The 12050-nt window shown below is 39.6% G+C and overlaps 1 protein-coding gene across 2 annotated transcripts in view; it reads right to left on the bottom strand.

The window, feature by feature from the left end:
- itgb1a (integrin, beta 1a) overlaps nt 1-12050 on the bottom strand; it is a 31960-nt gene that overhangs the window by 13387 nt on the left and 6523 nt on the right. For both annotated transcript variants that reach the window (XM_024280323.2, XM_024280324.2), the window contains exon 2: nt 311-377. In XM_024280323.2, the coding sequence (XP_024136091.1) occupies nt 311-377 (67 nt within the window). The remainder of the gene's footprint in view (nt 1-310; nt 378-12050) is intronic.

The raw sequence follows: 12050 nt of genomic DNA, 5'->3' as shown, positions 1-12050 counted from the left end.
TGGAACAAACAGGAGAAAAGTCAGTCGCTTGGCTCCTCCTTCCCTTTCGGGAAGTTCAGCTCATTTGAATCACTGCAGCTTGATGTAAACTAAAGACAGACTCAGAACTATTCTTTTGTCCTCTAGTGAAGTTTAGCTAAATCTGAATAGAACCCATCTTTGTCTGAAGAAGCTAACATTGATCTGAATAACACCAACAAAAGGCATCAAACTTAGTTTACTATATAATCTGACAGAAAAAAGTCACAATTTAACTAAATGTAATTGAAAAATCTAAACTACTTGTTTTAAGGGAGGCAATGAATCTTACCTTTCTGAGCAAAACAGTAACAGAAGATTCCCAACAAAGTAGTTATCAAGATTAGCTTCAGGTCCATCTGAAAACAGACAAAGAGAAGGATTTTAATTTAGAGTATTTACTAAAACAATACATCAATATGTTTTCATCTAAAATCAAAGCTTTGTGGTCTGACCCCTTAGAGAACAAAAGCTGTGAGGAGTGTAAAAAATGACAGATAGAATCTATGAATGCAACGGTTTTAATGAAAGACAATCAATTATCCAGAGGCGGGGGGATGTTACAATAAGCTCATTTAAATCAGTCCATTTTCATAAGGCTTTATGAATCCATCCAAACACACGTGATCAATTTGCTCCACCTCTTTTCCCCTAAATAAAATTTAATCTCTGGAGTCAAGTTCTCTGCCGTCATGTTTATCGATTCCTTGTCTGACAACAGGCTCTCTGGTCAGACTACATAGACGCACTCCGCTACCCTGAATACAAGCTCATGACTTACTAATAGATGCAGACTTTGAGGCCCCCATCTTCACTCAAGGCAAATTTGTTATCAGTGTCACGGGTATCACTGAGGTCTATAGGACAGAAGCTAACATGGAAGTGGCTACAGAAGGTAAATAAATGACATTGAAGGAGAGGAATATGAAGAAGGGTACCAAAGAGCCCAGAATAACCTCTAAAAAGACTTCTAGGTCAAGATACATTCATGTCAGATCACGCTGTTAATGCTTTAGTAACAACTACTCTTTACGGCTAGAAACTGACCGTCTTTGGGCAAAAAAAGGGCAAACCTGAATAGGGCGTGCAGACAAATTAGCAAGATCATAGACTGCTTTGTGAGCAGAAGAAAAACTGATCACGTCCAATTGTTTTTTTTCAAGCTACAGGTCATAGCAAACACTTGCGCGAGGGTAGGTCCTACGGACTATGCAAGGGGCAGTCCGTGGAAGATTTTGTGTAAGACTGTTGAAAATAAACCATGATAAAGCTAGCCTGGAATTTGACAAGCAGCAAAACTTCTGGGAGAATGTCCTTTGAACAGACGAGACAAAACTGGAACTTTTTGTAGCTGCTTTGATGCATCTGCCTCAGGGTGTCCTGAATCAGTCCAAATATGAACTATCAGTTCATTCTGAAGTGAAATATGTGTTCAAGTGTCAGAAAACTGTGATATTTGTCCAATTATGTTTTTGTAGTTTGTTTTTTGTTTAATGATCTTGTTGAACAACAAACAGCAAAGTCTGATTGTGAGTTTGTGCTTGTTTCAGTGACCAGTGTGGGTATGTTGTCATTATTAGAGGGTCTCAAGAAGTCTATTTGTGCTTGAAACTTTTAGGTTTCTAAAACTACTACAGTTTCTGCATTCTATTTTACACTAACTACTGTAAATGCACGCTTGTGTGGGTGGAGAGGGAGAAGAGTTGGCAGGCGTGCACATACTTTCATCACAACAACAGTGAGTTACGTTGCAATACGTTCTTTTGGGAAATCCACAAATGTGTATACTTTTTTTTGCACGTTTTTGTGCTGCCAGTAGTTACTTGTGCAACATGTGAGAGAAAACGTAGGGGGAAATAATTCAGACTACAGAAGTAGAGTCCAAAATGCATCAATAGCTGTCCTCCCCCATCCCCTACGAAGTGCTCCATATTGTGAACAATGCATAAAGGGTTAAGAGAATGAATGAGCATTCTGTATCAAAGGGCTCTTGTAGTAAGTGATGGACTGGAAATACTACTTGTGTCAAATCTCATTGGATTTTGGAAAGTAAGCACACAGTATCACATTTTTACCCTAAATCTCAAACTCTAAGAAACCACTAAGAAGCTTTCTACAGAAGCTAATATGGTTAACTTTGGTAGACTTTTTATAGGGGCTTAGTTAAGACAGCATTCTTTTACACTGCTACTAAAGGATGCTTTGACTGCTGCATTCCTAAATGCCTCTGTGACTGTGTCTGGTGATTTATATAGACACAGACGGCCTGTCTGTGGGCCCCCTTGGTTGGATCAGATGGCCTGCATCTCCACTGCTGTAGATAAGTGAGGAACCAGTTTTAACGCCTATGATAATATGTATAAAAGCAGTTGTAACTTGTCACTCTCACCTAATGAGTAAAATTAACTTCATGAATACGCTTTAAAATATTTGGACTGTTTGTTTTTCATAAAGTCTGCATTAACTCAGAAATACTTTCCACTGGAACCGAGCTTCAAACTGAAGAATCTTAGATCAAATTCCTGACAAAACGAAAACCACAGCAGCAGCATATTTTCTTTTCCTTCTGACTAAAGCTCCATCTCCAGCTTGAGTTTGCAGTTCTTAAGAGTCAAACAGAAGGCAAATGAAGGCTGTGAAGAAGTTTAAAAGAAAAAAAAAGTAGCGAAATGAGGGAAGGACCAGAAGAAAAGTACTGCACGGTTTGAGCTTAAAGATTAGATAGTCACAAAAGTCTAAATCTAACATAAAAAACAATCTCCCATAGTAGAGCAGAAACCATATCACCAGACACTCTACAATACTGTACAGTATTAAAAAAGGGAAATAATATAAATAAAGTAATTTAATATTTCAAAAGAATGACTTTTCTTGGGGTTTACCAACAATTTTAACCATTTTGAAGGACTTTGTAACCATACCACTTCTCCCTACCCCTCTAATTGTAGGGGCATTTGGAGGGTAGGGTTGTCCAAAATAGTTTTTTTAAGGAGTAACCCTTGCAGCAGAAGGATGCAAAGCTCTCTGCCATGACAGTGTTCTACGTCATTCTGTAGCGTGGGAGAGAAACAAATTTCTTTCCGTGGGTGTCCTCTGAAGCACAAAAGTTTGCATTTAAAAGGAAGTAATGACTTTGTGTTTTACCACCGCAGATTCGGCCTAAGACAAATTTTGTCTCTATTCAGCTGTTTCCTTTCTAACAGTTCTAACAGGTCTTTAGGTATTTGTGAAAGAGAAAGACACTGTTGCAGAAAAATTTGTTGGAGCTGTAATGATTTCCGACACCCGAGTTCGCAACCTTCATAAATCTAAAGTAGTGTAGTAAAATTATAATTCAGGAAGTGAAAACATATTTCTAAAATGCAGAATAATGCTGGATTTTATGTACATAGACTTAATTAAATTGCACACTCTACTGTGACCAGAAGTAAATAAACTTCCTAAGTAGTGTCAGTGAAACCTCTTATTTTCAAAGTAAAGCTATCAAGTGTTAGTGATAGATAAATGTTGAAATAATGGAAATTTTTACGAAGGCTCCATAGTCGTAAATATTTTGTTTAGAGTGGTTTTTGATATCTAAGGCAAAAGCTGAAATTTCTTCCTGCATGGAAAACATACCGTGCAAGAACATCTGAAAAATGTGTGTTAAAAATAGATTTTTAACATTACCAGTGCAACAAAAATGGCGAGCAATATTGGAGTGCATACAGTTTTGAGCCATATACCAGGTCAGATAAGGAAGACAGATGTACATGGATCTAGTCATCCACAAGTGAATGCATCAGACTGAAGTGGAGAATTCTCTTTTTGTCTGCTCTTGATTAACAATGATTTGAATGAAAAGAAACACTCAGAAATGCCATTTTAATCATATTTTCTTCTGCTCCTGATTCACAATTCACAATACATAACAGCCATACCCTCTTACTTTGTACTTGCAAATATTTTTTCTCAAGTATTTAAAACATTTTTTGTTAATAAATCATTATTGGCTGCAAGAGGTTGGAAAATATCGGGTATCGGTTGTAAAAACTCATTATTGTGCATCACTAATTTTCTTTATTTTTGTCCTCCATTATCAGAAAAATGTCATAAAAACATGTTAAAAACACTATCAACACAATTTTCACTGGAGTGTCTTTAAACTATGCACGCCTATGAGAGTTCTGCATTCCAAGAACCACTCAGAACATTCTAAAACCACACATACCATTTGAGAAAGACAAAAAAGCCAGCCAAGAATATTTTGCTCAATCTATAAAGTTTGATTTATTTTACACATTTTTCCCCTTTCAATCCAAAGTGACTATTTAGACTTTTTGATGAAGTCCTGTCTTTTGTACAATCGTCTGCATATTAATTGAACACCTAAAATGCATCAAATTGGAAAAAACAGAGGGTTCCCTCAACAGTGTGAGTGACCAGAGCTGGTAGGTGAATCTAGTTGTCCTGGTCTCTCAACTTTTTCCCTCCACCAACAGCTGAGCTGTGACAAATGAGAGGTGGGTGTTTTATGAAGCCTGCAGAGCACTATCATTTGGCAGAAAGTGAAGCCTGGCAGACACTGTGGTGCGTGACTAAAACGGGCTGAGCTTCTCAGGCATTCCTGAGCCTCTCAATGGTGCTAACCCTCAATGCTTTGGGGAAATGTGATCCTCACCACCCATGATGCAAACACAGGGCTTGTAAACCACAACGGCTGGAGCTCTCAGTCTATTTCACAGGTATACGTACAGGATTTAACACCAAGGAAATGAGGCATCAGAATAAACACATTCAATTAAAGGGTTCATCTCATTTGAGCCACGCTGGCAAGTATTTGGGCTATCCGAAAAGACCAGCAGCTGAAAAACAGTAACACTTAAAATCTGTACAGGAGCAGCAGTAGTAGCAGCAGCAGCAGCAGCAGCAGTAGCAGTAGCAGCAATAGCAGTAGGAAGTCTAGTGTTTTTCCCCACTCTGAATGCCTGCTTTCCTCAGTCTGTGGAAAAAAAGGACTGGAAAAGAAAGAAAAACAGGAAAGGGCGGGACAGGGCTCAAAGAAAGAGACCCAGATCCAAAGAATAAGAAATCCCTGGCTTTCCTCGCCTCTAAAGGTTGCCTTTTAGCCTCTCCTGATCCACGCTACTCCATTTCCACAACGTGTTTCACTGTAAGCAGAATATTTACGAGTATATAAACAAAGAGGAGACAATAAAGAGCTCTGTGTGGCTCCGCGAACGTAATCCTACAGGTCTTTTCCGCCTAAAGGTTTTAATTAATTTCCTTTCATTCTACTCCCATCCTCCCGTTTGCCATGGTTTTTCCTCTTCACTCCCTCCTCCATGAGCAGAGCCAGACCGGAGGTCTTTCAGACTCCATACAGCCTTCAGTAGCGCAGACCGGGGAGCATGTCAGAGCTCTGAGATGTCCACGCACAGCAGAACTGAAGGAGAATACCAAACACTGTCCGTCTGTGTCTGTCCCGCCCCCCCCACCACTTCAGCTCGCCATCCGGAGGATCCCCTTGCGGATTAGACAAAGGAAATAATCCGTCCACCCTCAGGGGGTTTGATACTTCAAGTGTCCCCACTTACTGCCCCCTTCTTTGCTAAAAGAGCCTGTGTAACAAATAACCCTAATGAGCCTTGATAAAGCCTTTAATCCCTTCCTTTTCCTTTTAGGGTACTGATACATCCAGACATTCATTTATTTCTTTTTCACATAAAAAAATTGTAGGGAATAAAGACATAAAAAGCAGAAACAAAACAAAAAAGTTAACATAGTTTCCACATTGCTCAAGTGTTCCAATTTTTGTACAATTCCCAAAAAGGAAAAGCTCAGAGAAACGGAAAGAAGTGAAAATACCTTTAGAAGCAAATAACAGACGACTGAGACCAAGTACGTAAGAAAGAGAAAGAAACGCCAAGAAAAGTTCAATCCCATCTGCCCCAGTCTGCTATCCCTCAGTATGAAAAGAGTCAGAAGTCAGACAACAGTTTCTATTTGTTTGTCTATAACAAAACGAGGAATTGACTAATAGAAGCTAAGAAGCCAGATACCCTTAAAGTACTCAAGTACAATCATCTGTAAAACAATCAAACAAAAGAATAGTTTCTTAAGACAGTATTTAAGTAAAAGAAGTAATGTACATTTCAGAGTAAAAGTAGTGTTTTTTTTTTTTTTTGCATAGTTTGGATGGAGGTGTGCCTACGGGTGTATTCAGCCTGGAAAATTCATTGGTCCGGACAGAGTCCGCTTAATTTGGTCCAGATTGAGTCCTAAACCTTGTGTTTGGTCTGTATTCAGACTGCAGTGAACCAGACATTTGTGCTCAAAACTAAAACTTATAAACAAGACCATGTGACTGCAAATCTCTTCAGTCATTGGCTAGGAATTATGAGAGAGGGCCAAAGCAACGAGAGAAAGAACAATGGGAGTGCTTAGCTTTGCAATCCTTGTTGGGATAGTTCACTTATTCAAACTTTAGATTTTGCTGACCGATTTTGAACGTCTGTATTAAGGTCTGTACAAAACGTTTTACTGCTACTTTGGTATGGTGGAACCATGCTGCAAGGTGGTTATTCAGGAGACGACGGCTAAGAAGGTACGCTGATAAGGGTTCATGACATATAGATTGTTGGGAAAATAGTGAGGAGCAATGTGAATAAAAAAAAAATCAAATAAAAAATAAAAATAAAAAAGGAATGTTCCAATCAGGTTTTTTTATTGGGCCCAATCCGATTCACAGTCATTTGATTTCCAGTATCTGCCAGTATCAAGTCAGTATCCAATACTTTTGTAACACATTTAAAAAATGAACACATTTATTAAACAGATTCCTGTTTTTTTTTCGCTCGTTAACTTTCTTTTATTATTTAACCCTTAAGGGTAACCAAACAGGGAAGTTGGAGGCTGACTCCACCCAGAGCAAAAATTTGACAGTCCAGTCAGAGGGGTGGAGCTTGTGAACAGGACTGTTATCATTACTGGAGTTGCAGATCATGACGTGGAAATTCTGAAATGGTGTAGGAGGTAAATGGCTTGACCAATCACGGAATTCAAATGCAATACCTCGATTCAACTTGTAGGGGGCAGCACACAGACTGTTTTTGACTATATTTTCAATAATTAAACAAGTTTATTTTAAATGGTCAGAAATTTGACAATGACCAACAGACAGGACTTTTAAAGCCCCATTTATAGAGGTCAAAAGCCAAAAAAAGTTGATTTGGGTTTTGGTTACCCTTAAAACAGAGCGCTTCTGTGAAGGAGCTTTAACAAATATGTGCAACAGTGCAACCATCAACTAGTAAAAATAGCCAACTATTATCTAAAAAATAGGTGATAATTAGACACGTGGATGAAGTTTGGTGACTGAAGCTTTAGCATCTTCTGAACTATTGAACATTTTTGATCAGATGTGATTCAGATCCCCATGAAAAATTCAAAAATATAAATGATGACAACCCAATAGAGACACTTGTCGTCAGTTTAAAACGCTTTTTTTTATATAAGAATCCCTAAACCCGGAAGTCCAAAGCTGTTATCTCACTAGTCTTACTAGCTTGAAATATAAATCCCTGATCATAATAAGAATAAATTAAATGCCTGATCACTGATTGGGAGACAACATCCCAATTTTGATCCAGTCATCAACCTCGTGATTGGGCCTGATTTCCGTTTGGGTACTGATACATCCGTTTTTAAAAAAATATAGTACCTTTATAGGCATACTTAAATGTTTAACCCTACAGATTTATACAAGTTGACACCTTCAGATTTAATGTAGGGGTAAGGGAGGTTTTTTCAACTGTGACGCATTTATTCTACCTAAAACCCCTAATTCTGTGTGTCAGTGGGTATTCATTTTGGGAGGTCTCGTAGATTTACTGCATATCACACCAAGCGCTGTGCTTAAATTAACCACTAAACACCAGCAAAGCCAAAGCATTATGCTATATATTTTTAAACATAAGTAAACTAATTTAAACTTCAAAAACACTTTAAGTCCACAGACAATTGGGCAGACTAGGTTGCATGCCAGCTTGTGTATTATTTTGTTTTTTTGACCTATCCAACCTTAAAATTCCACTAAACTCTAAATAGAAAATACTTTTCTAACATCCTGATTAAACGTAAAAAACTACAGATAGCTTGTGATTGCAAACATATTGAATTTGTGACTCACTGATGTGTTATTGAGTGGAAGTTGTGTCTATTTAAATTTAGAAAAGGTCAAATCTTAAGTCAAGATCTATTTCATTCACCCAGACCCTTCTGATTCTCCAACTCAACCAATCAGATAAATGTAAACACGACTTATCGACTGCAGTTTAGAGATGAAAACAGGAAGATTGTTTTTGAAAGAGTGCGACCTAAGGGGGCAACGCAAGACATTTTTGGAAAATTAAGTAGCTACCAAAGTGTACTTCTAGTTAGTGTTCAATAGGAAGTGCCCACTGTCAACAAATATAGTTGACTCACTGAATATAGTTGTGTATCCTTGAAAGTAATAGAGGATTCTAAAAGTGCTTCTTTCTCTCATTGCAGATTCGCAAGGCAACAAAAATTATTACATTTTTCGTGCATCACAGCAACATTTTAGCTGCATCATTTTCTCAAAGGGAAGTTGCTGGTTTTATATAGATCTGTACTTATCACAAAAAACAGCCAACCACATCTGTTCTCAAAGGCTGCCAACATTCCTCTCGTGTGTGTGTGTGGCAAGGTTCAAGACACACTTGCAGAGGGAGGAACAGCCTTGAAAACACACCCAAATAAAAAAATCTATAACATCTATGAAGAGATTTCTCTTAAGCAGCAAAAATGTATTGGCATTGATCAAAGTTTAGCTATCATCAGATCTTCTCTCCCAGCGGCTAAATAAAAACAACAGAAGCCACAGCATGACCTCTGGCAGGGGGCCAGGTTCTTCTCAGCAAGGCTCCATCTCTGTGTTGAAAATAGCAGTGGCGTGCTAACAAGCCATTTCTGACCTGTCCTCCCATTTGGTTTCTGAGAGGACTCTGAAAAGTTAACTAAAGGTGCTTTTAAACTGCAGTCCTATTATCTCAGAGACACATTCCAAAGGTGCTGGAAGTGAAAACAACTTTCCACAACATCTGCTCCTGATGTTTTTTAAACCAATCACCCAACAACCAAGCAAAAAAGACTCGGAACATCTGTGACACATATAGAGAAGGTCAACGGGGCAGTGTCCAGCATAAAACATATTGATTTGCACTTGTTGATCAATGTCAATAAGATTGTTGACATCACTAAATAGGTTTCAGATTTGATAACAAAAAAGCTGCACTAGTGGCTCAGACTGATGCTCTAAAAGCCAATTTGAGCAGAGTGTTATTAAATCTAGGATAAGAAATATTGACAGAGCAAAAGCAGATTTAGTCAAAAACGTATTATCCCTCAAAGCCTCAGTCACAGCTATCCTTATGGTTGGATATAATGTTTCTGTGGACTAAAAATAGGCAAACCTGTAGGGGGCATGCAGGTGACCCACGCAAAATAGCAAGCCCGTGGATCCGCTCTACTGGCACGCTGTGAGCAACGGGTCATAGCGGACACTTAAAGTTAAAATCCCGACAGTTGTCACACACCTAGGTGTATGAAATTTGTTCTCCGCATTTGACCCATCCCCTGGGGGAGCAGTGAACTGCAAACAAGCACACTATTGCTGAGTGTCAAGCAGGTATTGGGGAGGCATTGGGTCCCATTTTTATAGTCTTTGATATGACTCAGCTGGGATTTGAACTCACAACCTTCAAGTCTTAGGGCAGACCCTCTTCCACTAGACCACTGAGCTGGTTAAAAACAACAAGCAAGTCTGAAGTACATAAGATGCGGGGATGTGGTGCTGTTCTTACAATAATTGCATGCAGCCCAACTGTAGGAAATGAGACAATTATGCCTCGTTTCCACTGAGTGGTCCGAACTGGACTGGTTGGTCGTAGGTCCATTGGAAAATAGAATGGACTCGTGAGGGCGGCGCTTCTGTCGTCACAAACCCAAAGGTTTTACGACAACAGGAAGCGTCCGACCAGAGCTTTTCCCGATTCAAGATCCAAACCGAAAGTTCTGTCCTCTTTTCAGCTGGACTTTTATTCGCCCCGGTGTTGAACCTTTCTTACTTTTTTGCTGACCGTGGTCAGGAGACCCAAGGGAGATTTTCTCCGGGCCGAAGAGCTGCTCTTCCTCCGGGGTTTTCCTCCGTGTTCGGAGCTTCAGAACCTCTGAAGCGTGTGAAGCCAAAGAATCAGTCTCAGTTCTGAGAGGAACTTTTTATTACTACTTTCATTGCTTTGCCAATTGACAACAACCGTCAGCACACTAACATGCTGCCTTTTTTTTTTTTTTCCTTTCTCTCCTCGCAGCGCGCACTGCTTCCCTCATGCACACGCACTACTTCCCCAACCCTCTCCTAAGGAGCGACGAGCTACAACGGACAGATTGCAACACCCACACTCATTTCATAACACCCACAATCTTCTTGCAAAGAATAATACAGTATTCTCTTGTTCGTGGGGGTTGAGGACCAGAGACACGCACGCGCAGACACACCAGTTTCCCGTCTCGGTGTCTCCCCCGACCCCGAAGAATGTCCGTTACCAATCAAAAACACTTCTGATCTGCTTTATAAAACATTTATTGAAGAACATTGGAGTGTTGATCAACATGAAGAGATTTTTTAATTCCGAACAATAGATTGTTCAACAGCGCATCTCCGCGGTTTCCCTATGTTCCTCCGCGGTTTCCCTGCGTTTCTGAGTCAGCTGATGCAGCTTCTCTTTCACTGTGATCACACTGTTTTGACGCGCAGCTACGTCATCAGTCTACACCCCTTATGGGCTTTCACGGGTTAAACAGATGTGCCAGAGCAAGAATGGTTATTCTGACAAATAAACCAAGTAATTGTTGTTTATTTCCCAATAGAAGTCTAGAGGATTTCAGCTTTTTGGGACAAGCTATTTGAAATACGGATGGGAGGGGTCTCTCAGTCCAGTTCTCTATATACAGTCAATGGTCCTTGCAAAGGACTAACGAACAGTGTGGTGTAAAGGCACAGTACATCACCCTAAAGTCATCAGTGTGTGCAACTTACATTAACCTTATGGGTATTTAGCGATACACTTACCATACGCTCCATTTTCAATTAAATCTATTAAGGTGGCGGTGCGATCCTCAAGGAAACTGCAAGGGACATGCAGTCTCCTGAAAAAGGTAAATGCCATAAACTTGTAAAGTGTGTCACTACCTTCCAAGAAGAACCAAAGCGCTTTACAGTCACAGTTCTATTCACCCATAAACATACATTGACACACTTATGGCAGGTCTGTTTCCTGAAACTGGTACCAACCTATAACCACTAGGAGCAATGTGGGGTTCAGTGTTTTGTCCAAGAACACTTTGACACATGGGTGGGTAGGGGGTGAACCGAACCTGCAATCTTCCAATCAGAAGTTGACCACTCTATCTCTCATGTAGCCTATCCTCTCAATGAGTCCAGACAACCCAAAAACTCACAGCACCTTCTGAGGTTGACCCTGCATGTGACTAAGGTTTTAATAATAGAGTTGATGTCAGGGGTGTTCATGCTCTCAAAACAAAACCTCCATGTGTCAAATCTCAGTTCAAAGAGTGACTGTTCTAGTAGTTTATAAAACTCTGAAAGCTGCAAAAGAATCCTCTTCTCACAAACTTTTATGCTTAAACATTCAACAGACTGACTCTTCCTGGGTGGAGAATCTTGTTAATTGTTCAAAAATGTTGTCTGATAAACTTCTGGTTTCCATTGTTTGTTTTTGCAGCGTGCTTCCTGTGTTCTCCGCTGAATTGCTGCCCCAGAGAATTTACTGTTGGGAAATTGTTCCATCCGTTGGGATAGAATTTCTCATTGTGGGGTGGATTTTTGAGAAAAGAACAAAACCTGATAACAAATTCTGCCATTTTCAAAAAGAAATAAAAGGATACAGACGTGTCAAAGGTGCTACATCAGTTTTCCTCACCAGTATAAAAAGTTGTCTAGCATAGTA

The sequence above is a fragment of the Oryzias melastigma genome, linkage group LG20 (genome assembly GCF_002922805.2).
Source record: "Oryzias melastigma strain HK-1 linkage group LG20, ASM292280v2, whole genome shotgun sequence".
NCBI classification, from domain to species: Eukaryota; Metazoa; Chordata; class Actinopteri; order Beloniformes; family Adrianichthyidae; genus Oryzias; species Oryzias melastigma.
Note: the sequence above shows the minus strand (reverse complement) of the source record. Positions and strands in the feature narration are given on the sequence as shown.